A 21,169-nucleotide genomic window follows, 5' to 3' on the forward strand; every position below is an offset into this window, starting at 1 on the left:
AACATTGTTTCTCACCTGGAGTGAAGAATATGAGAGACAATATAGGTGTGTTTTAGTGAGAAAATAGTAAGATTACTGTCTCTCTCTTTTCTTTTCTCAGAGCCTGATGATGTGAGGCTGGTGGGAGGAGGCAGTCGCTGTGCTGGTGGAGTGGAGTGGTACGACCAGGGAGAGTGGAGGATTGTGGGAGCTGATGACTGGAACCAGGATAATTTAGCTGCAGTAGTGTGTAGACAGCTGGGTTGTGGCTCCACAGTTTCAGTATTACCTGGAAACATCACTAGAGGGAATGGAGCTTCCTGTTCTGGGTCTGAGCCTTCACTGAGGGATTGTTATAGGATGTATGATCTACTTCCTGGACTCACAGTGATCTGCTCAGGTAATAACAATAGATAATAATTATATTCGACTGATTTCCTTCATTCATACAACTTCCTCTGCACCTCTCATGATGACTGTTTAACTTGTCAGTCTGCTTTACTAAATAGATCACTCAGTCAAGTAGGAATCAAATACAACTTAAATATCCCAGAATGCTTTGTATTTGAGTGTTATCTCAGTGAATGTCTCTACTCACTACCACTGTCACGTCATGTTGTTGTCACATCTAAATGAGGAAAGTAGTTGAGGAGCTACGTTTTCTTTTTCTCTCCTCTTGTTCCAGATGTCCTGCTTCAGCCTGATATCAACATATGTTGTCTCAGTGACTGTAGGCCCACTACTCATGTTGCCCTGTGAGGGAGGGTGGCTGGCACTGTTACATGCTGATGTTATTGTCATATCTATAGGAAACTAGTTGAAGAGGTTTATCTTGTTCTCTTTTATTGTTACAGATCTCTTGGTCCAGCCTGATATCTTCCTGACTGACCCAATGGGAGGGGTCTCCAGGGGCCACCAGGAGCCCGAGGTGTTCAGGGGCTACAGCTTCACCATCACCTGCTCCACTCAGCCACAGTACCCAGGAGGCTCCTTCCTCCTCACGTTCACCGGCTCCAACAGAACCCAGACCCAGCCAGCTGTCAATCACTCTGCTGCCTTCCTCTTCCCTGCTGCAGATGACTCCCACCAAGGGAACTACAGCTGTGTTTATGACAATTATGTTTTCTCTCATAACTTCTCCTCTGAGAGTGAGCTCCTCTCCCTCACCATCACAGGTAACTGAACATGAACCAGACTTATAACTTTGTCATTGACAGATTTCCCACAGATCTATGTGATGATGATCAGTCCCCTCATCAAAGGTGTTTCTGTTTGCAGCCTCTCCTCTGCCAGCCTTCATCATCAGACACGTTGTAGTGCTGCTGATCCTACTGACAGCCATCACCACCTCCTACCTGTACTACAAGGTAAAGACATTTACTCAGACATTACAAGTCATTTAAACTAGAGGGAGAGGGGGTGGGAGAATGGAGATACTAGAGAGTAAATGTCTGACTGTTGGTGCTGTGTCTCCCTAGCCCACCAGGAGGCAGAAGAGAGTGAACAGGGTGAGCAGCATGGATCTTTATGTCAATGCCATGGAGATGGTCTCTCTGAGCTCCAGAGCTGAAGCTGGACCGGGAGAGGAGAGATCAGCCCAGGGGACGGAGTAGGAGTAGAATGAAGCTGACCCTACATGCTGATCTTAGGTCAGTTTTGTGTTTTAAATCGATGGTCAGCAGTGGACTGGTGTTTAAAATGTGGTGACAAACCTTAAGTGGTTCTAATTTTAATAACAAGTTCAGAATTAGTTTATCTTTCTAGAAACTTGGACGAAATTTAAAAGTAGTGACTGCAACCACCATTATTCATTTAGTTTGGTTTTTACCACCAGAGAAACATGGGGTTTTGGGTAACATGGGGTTCTGGGTAACATGGGGTTTGAGTAACATGGGGTTCTGGGTAACATGGGGTTTTGGGTAACATGGGGTTTTGGGTAACATGGAGTTTGGGGTAACATGGGGTTTGGGGTAACATGGGGTTTTGGGTAACATGGGGTTTGGGGTAACATGGGGTTTGGGGTAACATGGGGTTTGGGTAACATGGGGTTTTGGGTAACATGGGGTTTTGGGTAACATGGGGTTTGGGGTAACATGGGGTTTTGATTATTTTAAGAGAGTAGCTCAGTAACGTCTGTTTTGTGTCCAGAATGTATTGCTTTTTGCTTTTGTCTTCATGTCTTTATCTTATTTAGTGTCTCTTAGATTCTTTATCTTATTTAGTGTCTCTTAGATTCTTTATCTTATTTAGTGTCTCTTAGATTCTTTATCTTTCTTTATCATTATTAGTCCATGTAATATTATAATCATCAAGAATTAAAAAATAATATTATCATTCATATCATATCATTCTCCTCAAGTCGTTTTGGTTTTGTTGTTGTTTACCTCAATGTTGTTAGTAGTATAGAGATAATTGTGTTATTGATTATAAATGTTATGATATTGATTATTGATTATGATGTAGATTATTGTCATGATGTTGCTCTCTAAACTGCCATGTAATCAACTAAATGCTTTTAATAAAATTACAGGCTGTCAGTCTTGTGTGATTCCCCTCTTGGACAGACTACAACATACAGTATGAATTAACTGAGATCAGTCTGTGTGATTCCCCTCTTGGACAGACTACAACATACAGTATGAATTAACTGGTCATACATTTGGCAGGAGGTTAGGAAGTGCATCTCAGTTTCCACTTTTTACTCTTTAATTACTTGTTACAGGCCAACCCAAGTGGTACTGTTCAGTAGGATAATAGTAGACCAACCCAAGTGGTACTGTTCAGTATGATAATAGTAGACCAACCCAAGCTGTACTGTTCAGTAGGATAATAGTAGACCAACCCAAGCTGTACTGTTCAGTATGATAATAGTAGACCAACCCAAGCTGTACTGTTCAGTAGGATAATAGTAGACCAACCCAAGTGGTACTGTTCAGTAGGATAATAGTAGACCAACCCAAGCTGTACTGTTCAGTAGGATAATAGTAGACCAACCCAAGCTGTACTGTTCAGTAGGATAATAGTAGACCAACCCAAGTGGTACTGTTCAGTAGGATAATAGTAGACCAACCCAAGCTGTACTGTTCAGTAGGATAATAGTAGACCAACCCAAGCTGTACTGTTCAGTAGGATAATAGTAGACCAACCCAAGCTGTACTGTTCAGTAGGATAATAGTAGACCAACCCAAGTGGTACTGTTCAGTAGGATAATAGTAGACCAACCCAAGTGGTACTGTTCAGTAGGATAATAGTAGACCAACCCAAGTGGTACTGTTCAGTAGGATAATAGTAGACCAACCCAAGCTGTACTGTTCAGTAGGATAATAGTAGACCAACCCAAGCTGTACTGTTCAGTAGGATAATAGTAGACCAACCCAAGTGGTACTGTTCAGTAGGATAATAGTAGACCAACCCAAGCTGTACTGTTCAGTAGGATAATAGTAGACCAACCCAAGCTGTACTGTTCAGTAGGATAATAGTAGACCAACCCAAGCTGTACTGTTCAGTAGGATAATAGTAGACCAACCCAAGTGGTACTGTTCAGTAGGATAATAGTAGACCAACCCAAGCTGTACTGTTCAGTAGGATAATAGTAGATCAACGCAAGCGGTTCTGTTCAGTAGGATAATAGTAGAACAACCCAAGCTGTACTGTTCAGTAGGATAATAGTAGACCAACCCAAGCTGTACTGTTCAGTAGGATAATAGTACACCAACCCAAGTGGTACTGTTCTACTATAGCAGTGTTTATATAGTACAGGTAACTAGCACTATTGTTGGATTAGCAGTGTTTATATAGTACAGACATCTAGCACTATTGTTGGATTAGCAGTGTTTATATAGTACAGACACCTAGCACTATTGTTGTATTAACAGTGTTTATATAGTACAGACACCTAGCACTATTGTTGGATTAGCAGTGTTAATATAGTACAGACACCTAGCACTATTGTTGGATTAGCAGTGTTTATATAGTACAGACACCTAGCACTATTGTTGTATTAGCAGTGTTTATATAGTACAGACACCTAGCACTATTGTTGTATTAGCAGTGTTTATATAGTACAGACACCTAGCACTATTGTTGGATTAGCAGTGTTTATATAGTACAGACACCTAGCACTATTGTTGGATTAGCAGTGTTAATATAGTACAGACACCTAGCACTATTGTTGTATTAGCAGTGTTTATATAGTACAGACACCTAGCACTATTGTTGGATTAGCAGTGTTTATATAGTACAGACACCTAGCACTATTGTTGGATTAGCAGTGTTTATATAGCACAGACACCTAGCACTATTGTTGGATTAGCAGTGTTAATATAGTACAGACACCTAGCACTATTGTTGTATTAGCAGTGTTTATACAGTACAGAAATCTTGTTTATTTGACTCTGATGATAAAGAAATATAAAATATTCCTGTAAAGGACTGTGTTAAATATTTAGGGATACATCTGTCAAAAAACACTTAGTCAGACAACACATGAATTTCTCTCCTAAAATTAAGTATGCCAAAAATATATGTAATAATTGTCAACAAAGAGATGTTTCTATACTTGGGAGAGTACTTCTGTCCAAGGCAGAGGGACTGTCTGGTTTTGTGTACCCCTCATTATCTTTATGTGTAAATCCTGCTACTTGTAAAGAGATCAACAAGACCTTTCTTGACTTCATCTGGAAAAATACATCTCACAAACTAAAAGAGTCCTCTAATAAAAGAGCTGAAGGAGGTCTGGAAGTGTTGGACTTTGTGACATAAATAACACTTTCAAGACCAACTGGTTGAAAAGATGTTTGATCAATACTGATTCAATATGGTATTTAATTCACCCAGAGACTGGACCTACTTATCCACATCTACTGTGTCCCCATCCAGAGACTGGACCTACTTATCCACATCTACTGTGTCCCCATCCAGAGACTGGACCTACTTATCCACATCTACTGTGTCCCCATCCAGAGACTGGACCTACTTATCCACATCTACTGTGTCCCCATCCAACAGCACACTTTCAAACATAACATCTACCGGCAGCCTAGAGGTGCGTCCGAACATCAAGAAGAAGGGTGGAAACCCAGTAGTCTCGCCCACCCAGTGTGCGATTCAGACGTTCTGCTTGGCCGTTACCCATGGGATGGTAAGGTGTGGTGTGGGACTTTTCAACACCAGATAACTGAAGCAATTCTACACTAAGTAAACTCTCAAAGTCAGTTAGGTTTCACCAACAAGCTTTAATGGCCTGTAAAATATGTTTCCTGCACATTTTTCCCCACATAAAGCTCTTTTGTGGAATAATTCAGACATGACTGTACGGAATCAGTCATTGTTCTACCCCAGCTGGCATGAGAGGAATAACGACTTTGTTCTTGATGTTTTTGACAACAGAGGTTATATTCTCACATATGAACAATTTATAACATTGAAAGGGTTTCCAATACCTTTCAGAGAGTTTATTTCTGTGGTCAAAGCCGTTCCCAGGGGTCTAACTACACTAATGAAAACTCATCTTATCTTTGGTAATGATCTCAAAGTTGATCCAGAACTCAGAGCCGTTCCCAGGGGTCTAACTACACTAATGAAAACCATCTTATCTTTAGTAATGATCACAAAGTTTATCCAGAACTCAGATTGGAAGGCGTGGGTTTACTTGAGAGATCTTGTTGTAATAAATATATAAGACAAATTCTCCGTTCACAAAACCAACTTCCACCGAGAGGAAAGTGTTTGTGGAACCTGTTTATTATTTCTGACCTTGTCTGGAAACATGCCTGGTTAAGGCCTTACAAATACTGTAGAACAAACAACGTTAAGGAAGGGCACTTTAACATCTTACATCAGATATATCCATGTAATTCTATGATGTCCACATGTGTGCCTGGTTAAGGCCTTACAAATACTGTAGAACAAACAACGTTAAGGAAGGGCACTTTAACATCTTACATCAGATATATCCATGTAATTCTATGATGTCCACATGTGTGGCTGGTTAAGGCCTTACAAATACTGTAGAATAACAACGTTAAGGAAGGGCACTTTAACATCTTACATCAGATATATCCATGTAATTCTATGATGTCCACATGTGTGGCTGGTTAAGGCCTTACAAATACTGTAGAACAAACAACGTTAAGGAAGGGCACTTTAACATGTTACATCAGATATATCCATGTCATTCTATGATGTCCACATGTGTGGCTGGTTAAGGCCTTACAAATACTGTAGAACAAACAACGTTAAGGAAGGGCACTTTAACATCTTACATCAGATATATCCATGTAATTCTATGATGTCCACATGTGTGGCTGGTTAAGGCCTTACAAATACTGTAGAACAAACAACGTTAAGGAAGGGCACTTTAACATGTTACATCAGATATATCCATGTCATTCTATGATGTCCACATGTGTGGCTGGTTAAGGCCTTACAAATACTGTAGAACAAACAACGTTAAGGAAGGGCACTTTAACATGTTACATCAGATATATCCATGTCATTCTATGATGTCCACATGTGTGGCTGGTTAAGGCCTTACAAATACTGTAGAACAAACAACGTTAAGGAAGGGCACTTTAACATGTTACATCAGATATATCCATGTCATTCTATGATGTCCACATGTGTGGCTGGTTAAGGCCTTACAAATACTGTATAACAAACAACGTTAAGGAAGGGCACTTTAACATCTTACATCAGATATATCCATGTCATTCTATGATGTCCACATGTGTGGCTGGTTAAGGCCTTACAAATACTGTAGAACAAACAACGTTAAGGAAGGGCACTTTAACATGTTACATCAGATATATCCATGTAATTCTATGATGTCCACATGTGTGGCTGTTGATGATATCTGTGTTTTCTGAGAAAAAAGGTGAGAATCTGTCCCACTTGTTCTTTGATGTAAATTTGTGTCAGAATTTTGGGAAAACCTTGCAAGATACTTATTTACCATTATGAACACTGCCCATGTTTAACATGGAGGATATAATATGTTACCATTATGAACACTGCCCATGTTCTACATGGAGGATATAATATGTTACCATTATGAACACTGCCCATGTTCTACATGGAGGATATAATATGTTACCATTATGAACACTGCCCATGTTCTACATGGAGGATATAATATGTTACCATTATGAACACTGCCCATGTTCTACATGGAGGATATAATATGTTACCATTATGAACACTGCCCATGTTTTACATGGAGGATATAATATGTTACCATTATGAACACTGCCCATGTTCTACATGAAGGATATAATATGTTACCATTATGAACACTGCCCATGTTCTACATGGAGGATATAATATGTTACCATTATGAACACTGCCCATGTTCTACATGGAGGATATAATATGTTACCATTATGAACACTGCCCATGTTCTACATGGAGGATATAATATGTTACCATTATGAACACTGCCCATGTTTTACATGGAGGATATAATATGTTACCATTATGAACACTGCCCATGTTTTACATGGAGGATATAATATGTTACCATTATGAACACTGCCCATGTTCTACATGGAGGATATAATATGTTACCATTATGAACACTGCCCATGTTTTACATGGAGGATATAATATGTTACCATTATGAACACTGCCCATGTTTTACATGGAGGATATAATATGTTACCATTATGAACACTGCCCATGTTCTACATGGAGGATATAATATGTTACCATTATGAACACTGCCCATGTTCTACATGGAGGATATAATATGTTACCATTATGAACACTGCCCATGTTTTACATGAAGGATATAATATGTTACTATTGCAATGACAACAAGACCATTGAAATGATTGTGCATTTTTTTAAATCTTGTTGCCAAATACTTTATACACAAACAAACATTCCAAAATTCTATACCAAAATTACACATTTTTCTGACTGAATTTAAATATTCTATTAAAACATTAACCCTAGTGAATAACAACAAGAAAAACATTTTCCTGAATCATTATAGATTTTTTCAGAGTGATAACAACTACACTAAAATAGTTAATGTTTTATTACTTCATTGATATTTTGTGTGTTTTAGTATTTTCTAGTTAATACTAGTTCTGTTTTGTATGATGTAACAATGTACATTGTTGGTCTGTATTTTGAATCAAAAAATAAATATATAAAATTAAATAAAAAGACACATCGTCATCTGCTGACTGGAGGGGCAACACAGTTGAGGAACCAAAAGTTTATTTTTCATTTATTTCATAAAAGTGTAATATTGTATTAAGTCGTTCTTGGAGAAGCATGTGTTGATTTATTCGTGTTTAATGAGTGAGAATTTAAAACAAACTTTAGACCCACTACATATTTACATTGAACCAGAGTTCTGACATGGATCATTTTGACCCCAGAGGCATATCTTTTATCAAAGCCAAAATGTGGTTTATTCCATTTTTCATGACTTTGTCAATCAACTTGTTCGTAATACATCTAAATCATGGTTTAGTGTTTCTGTATCAATATGGACTTTTATCCTACTACAATGTTAAAACATTCTACATGGTGACATCATTAAAATACTCCTACTACAATGTTAAAACATTCTACATTGTGACATCATTAAAATACTCCTACTACAATGTTAAAACATTCTACATTGTGACATCATTAAAATACTCCTACTACAATGTTAAAACATTCTACATTGTGACATCATTAAAATACTCCCACTACAATGTTAAAACATTCTAAATTGTGACATCATTAAAATACTCCTTCTACAATGTTAAAACATTCTACATTGTGACATTTCATTGATATCATGAAACAACTACTTCATGTATGTATTTTCTGATGTTTGATCAGATATCTTTTATCAGAGTATCTCTTGTCACATTGATCACAGCTATGAGAGTTCTCTCCTGTGTGTGTTCTCTGGTGTGATATCAGGCTACTTGACTGAATGAAACTCTTCCCACATTGACTACAGCTGTAAGATTTCTCTCTTGTGTGTGTTCTCTGGTGTATAGTCAGATGGCTAGATGTAACTAAACTCTTCCCACATCGATCACAGCTATAAGGTTTCACTCCTGTGTGTGCTCTCAGATGTACTATCAGCCAGCTTGAGTGATTTAACCTCTTCCCACATTGAGTACAGTTATAAGGTTTCTCTACTGTGTGTAATTTCTGGTGTGATTTTAAATCTGTTGAACTAACAACTCTTTCCGCAGTCAGAGCAGTGGTAAGGTTTCTCTCCCTTGTGTACTCTCAGGTGTACTATCAGGCAGCTTGAGTGAGTAAAACTCTTCCCACATTGATCACAGCTATATAAGATTTCTCTCCAGTGTGTATTCTCTGGTGAGTTTTCAGGCAGCTTGACTGAGTAAAACTCTTCCCACATTGATCACAGGTATAAGGTTTCTCTCCAGTATGAATTCTCATGTGTACTTTTAGTGATTCTGATCTTAAGTAACTCTTCCCACAATCAAAACAGTGGTGAGGTTTCTCTCCTGTGTGTACTCGCTGGTGTATTTTAAGTTCTGATGAAGATTTGCAACCTTTCCCACAGTCTGAGAAGCAATGAGATTTATTCCCTGTGGGTCTCTGCTGGTGATTCTTGAGGTGATATAAACTGGAGAGACTCTTCTCTGCCTCGTCAACTTAGTAGTCACATCTCTCTCCTGTGTAAACAACAAGTCAGACAGATGGTTAAAGGCCCACAACAGCAGAAATCTGCTGTAATAGGTGATGCCAACAGCGTAGCCATGATGTTGTACAACAATTGACGTCTGTAATGAATGTTAAAATTATTTGACAATCGTCTTGAGACAGTCAAGTGAGCAACAAGTCATATTTAGTCTTTTTTTCACATTAGTAGTAACATCAATGATTTTAGGCTAGAAAAAAGTAAAAGTTGTTGACATCCTAAGCAGTGTGCCAGATGACTTTTGGTCTTCTATATAGGCCCCTTTCTGTGTTTGCTAAAATTGCAACAAGGGCGAAGCACATGCAATTTCGTTGCAGAAACCACTCCCTTCTAATGCAGAAACCACTCCCTTCTAATGCAGAAACCCCTCCCTTCTAATGCAGAAACCCCTCCCTTCTAATGCAGAAACCCATCCCTTCTAATTCAGAAACCCCTCCCTTCTAATGCAGAAACCCCTCCCTTCTAATGCAGAAACCCCTCCCTTCTAATGCAGAAACCCATCCCTTCTAATTCAGAAACCCCTCCCTTCTAATGCAGAAACCCCTCCCTTCTAATGCAGAAACCCCTCCCTTCTAATGCAGAAACCCCTCCCTTCTAATGCAGAAACACCTCCCTTCTAATGCAGAAACACCTCCCTTGTAATGCAGAAACCCCTCCCTTCTAATGCAGAAACCACTCCCTTCTAATGCAGAAACCCCACCCTTCTAATGCAGAAACCCCTCCCTTTAATGCAGAAACCCCTCCCTTCTAATGCAGAAACCCCTCCCTTCTAATGCAGAAACCCCTCCCTTTTAATGCAGAAACCACTAGTTATGGATGTTGTATATCTGCCTGGAGCAAAAAGGTGAGCAGAGATTGTAGTTTTTCCACAATGTATTCTGAATATGACAACACACTATCAGTGTAAGATCAGGATGCTACTCAAGGAACCTCACATTAATCTCTGTGTCTATTCACTAATTCACCCCCGTGGGGGAAAACTCAGGGGACTTCTCATAGGCTGACAGCAGATATAGCCTCCATTTCCAGGTTGCTTATGAGTGCATTTCACACTACTTTGGATTATAATTGTAAGGTTCATTTGAATGTCCTGATTAATATAATGTTTGTTTTTGTCGAAAATGTACTACTTTATATTTAAAAATGACTTCAACCAGTAAAATGTTCTTTGGCTACTATTCTAAAATGGATTACATTTTTTTATTTATTATCCATCTTCAGACAATACCCCATAATGACATCACAATACCTCATAATGACATCACAATACCCCATAATGACATCACAATACCCCATAATGACATCACAGTACCCCATAATGACATCACAATACCCCATGAAAGTGAATAAAAGTTTAGAAATGCTTGCATACCAGGGAACTTTTGGCTAAACCAACTATATCATACTACGACCAATAAGCAAACTACAAACTCAATGTACGTCACAAATAGTACAGTTAGTATGAGTATTCCAACACAGCTCAGGTCTCTGGGCTGCCATTTTGTTTCTGTTTAAAACCCAGGTTGCCCCTTTAAAAAAGCCACACAACAAACAACCAATCTGCAGTTGAAACAATAACAAAGCTGTCATTATTTTTTTACTCCAATGTTTAGAAACAAATGTCAGATTTCCCCTTTAACACCACACACATCAGTCCCACAACTGCCTCTGTTTTTAACACAGTAACGGTACCTACAGTTGAAGTCCAAAGTTTACATACACCTCAGCCAAATACATTTAATCTCATCACAATTCCTGGCATTTAATCCTAGTAAAAATTCCCTTCTCAGTTCTGCCCACTAATGTTCTATACGATTGTGGTCAGGGCTTTGTGATGGCCGCTCCAATACCAGCCACAATTGTACCCGAAGACAGGAAGTGCCTATTCCTCATCTCACCAAGGATAAACTTCAACTCAATCGCCAGTACTGGCGACATCGTGTGGAAGCTGTAGGCATTGTAAACTGGACGCTATCTATTTTCCCTTGCCATAGACAATACAGAGACTGGCGGAGGGATATTTTATGTGTGTTTTTTTGTGAACAGTTTTCCTTGGGATTTTGCCTCTTACACACGTTCTGTTATAGTCACAGACATGATTTAACCAGTTTTAGAGACTTCGGAGTGTTTTCTATCCACACATACTAATCATATGCATATACTATATTCCTGGCATGAGTAGCTGGACGTTGAAATTTTGCGCGATTTTTAACAAAAAACTGCAAAAATTTGCAGCCTCTTTAAGAGGTTTTAAAGAATCCCACGGGGAGTCTTCAGACACGCCCCCAACATCAGTCAAATGGTGGTGAGGTCTGATCTTCCACCAGTGCCACGTAGTACTTTCCTACAAGGTTCGTTACACTAATAGCTGGTAGGACTCCTTTGATGGATCCCAATACCCATGTAAACATAGCTTACTGATAGATCAATGAGGTCAGATCCAATACCCATGTAAACATAGCTTACTGACAGATCAATGAGGTCAGATCCAATACCCATGTAAACATAGCTTACTGATAGATCAATGAGGTTAGATCCAATACCCATGTAAACATAGCTTACTGATAGATCAATGAGGTCAGATCCCAATACCCATGTAAACATAGCTTACTGACAGATCAATGAGGTCAGATCCAATACCCATGTAAACATAGCTTACTGACAGATCAATGAGGTTAGATCCCAGTACACATGTAAACATAGCTTACTGGCAGATCAATGAGGTTAGATCCAATACCCATGTAAACATAGCTTACTGACAGATCAATGAGGTTAGATCCAATACCCATGTAAACATATCTTACTGACAGATCAATGAGGTCAGATCCCAATACCCATGTAAACATATCTTACTGATAGATCAATGAGGTTAGATCCAATACCCATGTAAACATAGCTTACTGACAGACAGATGAGGTTAGATCCAATACCCATGTGTTGCGAACAGGTCGATTGTAGCGGTATTCGTTTCGATGGAGAATAACTTGACAGTTATTTTGACCGCGGTGGTTATTGAAGTCGTGGTTTCGTGGAAGAAACCGTTGTTGTGCATCATCTTTCAACGCTCCAATACCTGATAATGACCAAACCTGTTTAGGCTTTTTGGGATTTAACTTCAATTAACCTGAAAGTGTTCATAGTATAAACATCTGTTGGGTTGGTAGAATGTGGAAAGACCCACCTCATTGGTTAATATTCCCTGTAGAAACATCTGTTAGGTTGGTAGAATGTGGAAAGACCCACCTCATTAGTTAATATTCCCTGAAGTAGAAACATCTGTTGGGTTGGTAGAATGTGGAAAGACCCACCTCATTGGTTAATATTCCCTCTAGTAGAAACATCTGTTGGGTTGGTAGAATGTGGAAAGACCCACCTCATTGGTTAATATTCACTGTAGTAGAACCATCTGTTGGGTTGGTAGAATGTGGAAAGACCCACCTCATTGGTTAATATTCACTGTAGTAGAACCATCTTTTGGGTTGGTAGAATGTAGAAAGACCCACCTCATTGGTTAATATTCCCTGTAGAAACATCTGTTGGGTTGGTAGAATGTGGAAAGACCCACCTCATTGGTTAATATTCCCTCTAGTAGAAACATCTGTTGGGTTGGTAGAATGTGGAAGTAGGTTTTAAATTCATACTTATTACACATCTGCAGTTGTCTGACTATTCTATTATTATTTAATGAAATAAATGTAAAAATGCACTTTTTGTCTGGAAATAAAATTAACATTTATCTGCGTTAACCACTCCAGTCAACAGATGGCGATATGCGTTTTTCAGGCGATGCTATCAGAGTGACGTATAATGTAGTGGACGGGACGCTTCTTCAACAACATCTAGTCAGCCACCTCGGTAGCTTCCTAGCGGAAACGTTCAAGCTGTTCAGACTGCTTCGGTCTATATTTACTTCTGTATTTGGAACATAATTCTGTCTTTTAACTAGTTTCCCCATTTCATGTCATATTTCCGTTTAGTCAGGTAACGGTAGCTGGCTTGATAAATGAACCTATCACTAGGCTAGTCGCTAACATCCCCGACCATGAGCTCAGCAAGCTACTGCCCTCCTGCTAAAAAAGAGGTCTGCTGGAAGGAGGAAGAAGGTATTTGGCTGAACGTTGTCGTGAAAGAGGAGAATGAAGAGGAGGATGTCACAGTAAACGAAGAAGTAGAGGGTGAGGCTGTTACACAGAAAGAAGAGGAAGAAAATGATTATACTTTTTTTGGAGTGAATGAAGGAGAGATAACTGTCATATTGAAGGAGGAGGAGAGGGAAGAAGAGGAGGAGACAGAAGATCTGAGGAACACCAGTAAGTCCTGTCTTGAAAATAGTTGTTGAACTGATACGTGGTTTTAAAACAGCATTCTACTCTAGTTCTGAGCTTAAATGCCGTTTTTTAATGTAGGAATTGATAAAGCTACACTGTAAGATGTGAATAGCATCAAGAAGCTGGCCAACAACAAAACTTTAACAATGGACTTGCACCCAAAATCACAACTTAAATGTCTCACGGAATGGACTTGCCTTCATTCAATACTGCAATTCCACTGTACTAAACTGGAGGCGATTTCCAGCCCGTCGTTGACTGCGGTCAAGTGAGCCGACAGTCGCAAAACGCGGTCAGGCCATCTGCTCTTCGGTTTCTTCCTGAATTTGCGTGCGCGAATACACTTTACGGAATGGCGTTTTTTCAGGTAGGGAAACTGAGTTGAATGGACTCTCATGCACAGGTAGTCGAGACGATGGCTACAAATCATTACAAGCAAACCGTTTGAAGCACACTTATTCAATCTTCCATAATAAAAATGATACCAAATCGTTTATTTAATTTCCGCGTTATCATAAAGTACTTTATCATTGCCAGAGTGTCAAGTGTAGGCTGGAGTGGTGTAAACGCTACAGCATACAATGACATTCTAGACCATTCTATAGGCCTCTCTGACTAAGAACCACACAGAGACCTGTATTTTGTAGTGGCTTTAATAACACTTGTGAAAAGTGACTTCAGGTGATTGAGGGATCTAGCCTAGATTAAACGTCATAGGAAGTTTTATCATGTGGAGGTTTCATTCAGGTCTCTGTTTAATTAAATCATCTGTTTGTCTTTGACAGGAGAGAGACCAGACTCTCCTTCTGACAGCAGGAAGAGTCCTTCAGGGAAACCAGACCCCGAGACGTCCAAACCAGCAGGACGACATCACTGCTCCCAGTGTGGAAAGAGTTTTACTCAGTTAGGGAGCCTGAGAACACATAAGAGAATACACACTGGAGAGAAGCCTTACCACTGTTCCCAATGTGGAATGTCGTTTACCCAGTTAGGGAGCCTGCAAACGCATGAGAGGGGACACACAGGGGAAAAGCTTTTCCAATGTTCCCATTGTGGAAAGAGTTTTGGCCAGGTAGGAAACCTGAACAAGCATGAGAGGACACACACAGGTAAGAAGATGTACCGCTGCTCCCAGTGTGGAGAGAGATTTACCCGGTTAAGGTACCTGAAAGAGCATGAAGGAATACATACAAATACACAGGAGGAGAAGACATACCACTGCTCTCACTGTGGAAAGACCTTTTCCCAATCAGAGAACCTGAAAACACATGAGAGAATCGAGAGGCTGTGTTCTGACTTGTGTTTTTGACTGAGAATGTGTGTGTTTGTTTGGCCTGTCAGACTTGAGTTCACTTTGTATAATGTTAGTGCACTATTTTTAATTGTGATTAATCCATTGTCTGAAAGGGTTAAAAACACACTGAAAACATCCAGAATACATCCTATATACAGCTAAAATCTACAAAGCTATGTAAACACAAGATGACATTGAGGTTAAATAAAGTGTGATTTATCAATGGAACATATTTTGACACGTCCACTGTGTGTCTCTGTAGAGTCATAATATCCATAACAACTAGAGGTCAAACAGGGAGATGGTTCCATTCATTTTCCCCACAGGGCTGTGTTTTGTTTAGACTCACCCTGGTGTGATGTTTTGATAACCATGTAAACCTCTCTGGGACAAGGTGACAAGGTAGCTGCTGCCTTGGCAGGAACTAATGGGGATCCATAATAAACCCCAGAAAGAGTAGCTGCTGCCTTGGCAGGAACTAATGGGGATCCATAATAAACCCCAGGAAGAGTAGCTGCTACCTTGGCAGGAACTAATGGGGATCCATAATAAACCCCCATGAAGAGTAGCTGCTGCCTTGGCAGGAACTAATGGTGATCCATAATAAACCCCCAGGAAGAGTAGCTGCTGCCTTGGCAGGAACTAATGGGGATCCATAATAAACCCCCAGGAAGAGTAGCTGCTGCCTTGGCAGGAACTAATGGGGATCCATAATAAACCCCAGTAAGAGTAGCTGCTGCCTTGGCAGGAACTAATGGGGATCCATAATAAACCCCCAGGAAGAGTAGAGTGCCCCTCCACCCTCTGGTGGGATGGATCATGTCTACGGAGAAACCTACATTCAAATACTTAGATTTGTGTGTATTGGGTATATGTTGTGAAATTGTTAGATATTACTAGTTAGATATTACTGCACTGTCGGAGCTAGAAACACAAGCATTTTGCTACACCTGCAATAACATTTGCTAAACACGTGTATGTGACCAATAAAATGTGATTTTGATTTGATTTGAAATAAATGTCCTATTTATCAAAGGTGCTTTTGGATGGAGTCAAAATGACTCCAAAGGATTTTAATTTGTTAAAAGTCCTTATTGATACAGAAACACTAAACCAGGATTTAGATTTATTAAGAACAAGTTGATTGACAAAGTCATGAAACATTGAATAAACCACATTTTGTCTGTGATAAAAGATATGCCTCTGGGGTCAAAATGATCCATGTCAGAACTATGGTTCAATGTAAATATGTAGTGGGTCTAAATGATCCATGTCAGAACTATGGTTCAATGTAAATATGTAGTGGGTCTAAATGATCCATGTCAGAACTATGGTTCAATGTAAGTATGTAGTGGATCTAAAGTTTGTTTTAAATTGTCACTTATTTAACATGAATAAAGAAGAGGAGGTCTTCTGGACGGAGATTGATCGATTGATTTGGCTTTTTTAAAGGGACAACCTAGGATTTAAACAGCAACAAAATGGCTGCCCTGAGACTTGGTTTGGTAAACAGCTGAGGGATGGGGGCTGAATAAATGTAACCACTCTCACATTCAATTCATTGCCCTCGTGCGCCTATTTTAGCAAACACAGAAAGGGGCCTATATTGGTGACCAAAGGTTGTCTGGCACACTGCTTAGTGGTTCAGCAACTGTAATAACTTATTTCTAGCCTACAATCATCGATGTTACTACTAATGTGAAAACAAGACTATGACTATTGTTGCTCACTTGACTGTCTCAAGACAATTGTCAAATGATTTTAACATTCATTACAGACGTCACTTGTTGTACAATATCATGGCTACGCTGTTGTCATCACCTTTTACAATGGATTTCTGCTGTTGTGGGCCTTTAACCATCTGTCTGACTTGTTGTTCACACAGGAGAGAGATGTGACTATCGTGGATCCTCTGGGGAGCCTCAACAACATCATGAAGCTGACGAGGCAGAGAAGAGTCCCTCCCGATCAGAACACCTCAAGAAACACCAGTGGAGACCAACAGGGAAGAAATCGCACTGCTGCTCTGACTGTGGGAAGAGTTACTTAAGATCAAATTCACTAAAAGTACACATGAGAATTCACACTGGAGAGAAACCTTATAGCTGTGATCAATGTGGAAAGAGTTTTACTACATCTAGCCATCGGATTGTACACCAGAGAACACACACAGGAGACAAATCTTATAGCTGTGATCAATGTGGGAAGAGTTTTACTCAGTCAAGCAGCCTGTTATCTCACCAGAGAACACACACAGGAGAGAAACCTTACAGCTGTTATCAATGTGGGAAGAATTTTACTCAGTCAAGCAACCTGGTATCACACCAGAGAACACACACAGGAGAGAAACCTTATAGCTGTGAACAATGTGGGAAGAATTATACTACATCTAGCCATCTGATTGTACACCAGAGAACACACACAGGAGAGAAACCTCTTAGCTGTGGTCAATGTGACAAGAGATACTCTGATAAAAGATCTCTGATCAAACATCAGAAAATACATTAATGATGGAGTTGTTTCATGATATCAATGAATTAATGTCACAATGTATAATGTTTAAACATTGTAGTAGGAGTATTTTAATGATGTCACAATGTAGAATGTTTAAACATTGTAGAAGGAGTATTTTAATGATGTCACAATGTATAATGTTTTAACATTGTAGTAGGAGTATTTTAATAATGTCACAATGTAGAATGTTTTCACATTGAATTAGGAGTATTTTAATGATGTCACAATGTAGAATGTTTTAACATTGTAGAAGGAGTATTTTAATGATGTCACAATGTAGAACACTAAACGTTTGCCCCCTGTTCAATTGATTTCTGCATAATATGGATATTAGCCTCAGGGGGAAAATCCAGGCTCTGAATTGAAAGAGTGCTATTTATATGATATAACAGAAAGTGACTAACACAAAAAGAGCTGTGTTACACTTACAGCATTGGTGACCCACTTGAATCAAAATGTAGCTAGATGTTTTCTACAAGTTGTCCTCTAACCAGTGATGTAAACATTATTCCCAGATTCCATGTGGTTTTTGAGCTGTTAGTTTTAACAGGACAAACTCATCTCCCCACTCTCACGCAAATGATTTCAACATGATATCGATGAGGGATGAAAAATAAGTGTTGCGTTCCTTTGTTTAACGACCTCTAAATGTAAATGCATCTCTCCAAAATGTAGCTGACTGTCTTCTACAGGTTGTCCTCTAACCAGGGAGGTAAAATATATCTCCCATTTCCATGTGTTTTTAGTTGTGTTAGTTTCAACAGCACCAACAACCTGATTTGTCCTCTAACCAGGGAGGTAAAATATATCTCCCATTTCCATGTGTTTTTAGTTGTGTTAGTTTCAACAGCACCTACAACCTGATTTGTCCTCTAACCAGGGAGGTAAAATATATCTCCCATTTCCATGTGTTTTTAGTTGTGTTAGTTTCAACAGCACCTACAACCTGATTTCCCCCCTAATTGATATCAGTGATTTATTGCTACTTGTCAGAACAACAGTGTTTCTGGTGCTGGTGCATTTTAAAAGGTGCTTGTTTCAGTAAGATGATTATTGTTGCAGATGTTTGTGCAGATGGTACATTTTATGTTGAGGTTTTCAGTATCACAAATGGTTTCTGCATATTGGTTATTCATTTGGACACATTAAAGCTGTGTTTTGACATTGGGCTGTACCACCAAGCTAAATGTCATTGAAAAGACGTTGAAAAGAAGACGATACCCAACGTCCAATATACGTTTGGTTTTAGTTGAAGGTTGTTGTTAATAACGACTTGAAAACAACTTAATTTCAACGTTCTTACAGTTTAGACACATTGACTGTTGTGTAAAATATTGAATCAACTATTTCACCAAACCAGAACCTGTGAATTCAACTAGACTTTATTACAAACAGTAACAAAGCTGAACAATTCCATGGAAGAACTGACTCTTCATTCTTAGTACTTGGCTTTTATACAGTCTGATCCTGATATAACAGTCTAACCACTAGGCTACCCTGCTGCCCCAATAATACACTAAATACATGTAATATAGCCTATACAGTCTGATCCTTACATAACATTCTAACCACTAGGCTACCCTGCTGCCCCAATAATACACTATATACATGTAATATAGCCTATACAGTCTGATCCTTACATAACATTCTAACCACTAGGCTACCCTGCTGCCCCAATAATACACTATATACATGTAATATAGCCTATACAGTCTGATCCTTACATAACATTCTAACCACTAGGCTACCCTGCTGCCCCAATAATACACTATATACATGTAATATAGCCTATACAGTCTGATCCTTACATAACATTCTAACCACTAGGCTACCCTGCTGCCCCAATAATACACTAAATATATGTAATATAGCCTATACAGTCTGATCCTTACATAACATTCTAACCACTACCCTGCTACCCCAATAATACACTAAACACATGTAATATAGCCTATACAGTCTGATCCTTACATAACATTCTAACCACTAGGCTACCCTGCTGCCCCAATAATACACTAAATACATGTAATATAGCCTATACAGTCTGATCCTTACATAACATTGTCACTCCACTTTATGAATCTAGTTGTCTTGCTTAGTTTCCATTCTCTTATTGGCTCAGACATTGGGGCATAGATTATATTGGTGGCGACATGCACACTCCTACTGGTGTCTAACTGATTATCTAATGTTCCTGTCCACAGGTCTTCACAAGATCAGACTGAGACACAAGTTCAGACCGATGTTGTCTGTGTGATTAACCCATGTGTGTGTCCAGTAGCCTTCACAAGTTCAGACCGATGTTGTCTGTGTGATTAACCCATGTGTGTGTCCAGTAGCCTTCACAAGTTCAGACCGATGTTGTCTATGTGATTAACCCATGTGTGTGTCCAGTAGCCTTCACCAGATCAGACTGATGTTGTCTGTGTGATTAACCCATGTGTGTGTCCAGTAGCCTTCACCAGATCAGACTGATGTTGTCTGTGTGATTAACCCATGTGTGTGTCCAGTAGCCTTCACCAGATCAGACTGATGTTGTCTGTGTGATTAACCCATGTGTGTGTCCAGTAGCCTTCACAAGTTCAGACCGATGTTGTCTGTGTGATTAACCCATGTGTGTGTCCAGTAGCCTTCACAAGTTCAGACCGATGTTGTCTGTGTGATTAACCCATGTGTGTGTCCAGTAGCCTTCACAAGTTCAGACCGATGTTGTCTGTGTGATTAACCCATGTGTGTGTCCAGTATCCTTCACCAGTTCAGACTTATGTTGTCTGTGTGATTAACCCATGTGTGTGTCCAGTATCCTTCACCAGATCAGATATGGCCCAGACCAGACACGTCTTGTTAGTCTTTCCTCATCTACACAGATTCTGCTTATGTTCTGTTTTTTACATGTCTAATAGTTGACTCGATGTTGATCCAGCTTTGTACAGTCAGATGGGCTCAGCCTTCATTCTGCTAACACATGTCTAGTAGTTGACTCGATGTTGATCCAGCTTTGTACAGTCAGATGGGCTCAGCCTTCATTCTGCTAACACATGTCTAATAGTTGACTCGATGTTGATCCAGCTTTGTACAGTCAGATGGGCTCAGCCTTCATTCTGCTAACACATGTCTAGTAGTTGACTCGATGTTGATCCAGCTTTGTACAGTCAGATGGGCTCAGCCTTCATTCTGCTAACACATGTCTAATAGTTGTCTCGATGTTGATCCAGCTTTGTACAGTCAGATGGGCTCAGCCTTCATTCTGCTAACACATGTCTAGTAGTTGACTCGATGTTGATCCAGCTTTGTACAGTCAGATGGGCTCAGCCTTCATTCTGCTAACACATGTCTAGTAGTTGACTCGATGTTGATCCAGCTTTGTACAGT

The 21,169-nt window shown here is 39.5% G+C and overlaps 1 protein-coding gene across 1 annotated transcript in view; it reads left to right on the forward strand.

Annotated features, from left to right (window-relative positions):
* Positions 1 to 13,430: 13,430 nt before the first annotated feature.
* Positions 13,431 to 21,169, forward strand: part of LOC118941397 (scavenger receptor cysteine-rich type 1 protein M130-like) — a 114,094-nt gene continuing 106,355 nt past the window's right edge. Inside the window, exons 1-2 of the mRNA XM_036953909.1 lie at positions 13,431 to 13,971; positions 14,775 to 15,098. Coding sequence (XP_036809804.1) covers positions 13,704 to 13,971; positions 14,775 to 15,098 — 592 coding nt within the window. The 5' untranslated portion in view covers positions 13,431 to 13,703. The remainder of the gene's footprint in view (positions 13,972 to 14,774; positions 15,099 to 21,169) is intronic.

The sequence above is a fragment of the Oncorhynchus mykiss genome, chromosome 19 (assembly GCF_013265735.2).
Source record: "Oncorhynchus mykiss isolate Arlee chromosome 19, USDA_OmykA_1.1, whole genome shotgun sequence".
In the NCBI taxonomy this organism is placed as follows: domain Eukaryota; kingdom Metazoa; phylum Chordata; class Actinopteri; order Salmoniformes; family Salmonidae; genus Oncorhynchus; species Oncorhynchus mykiss.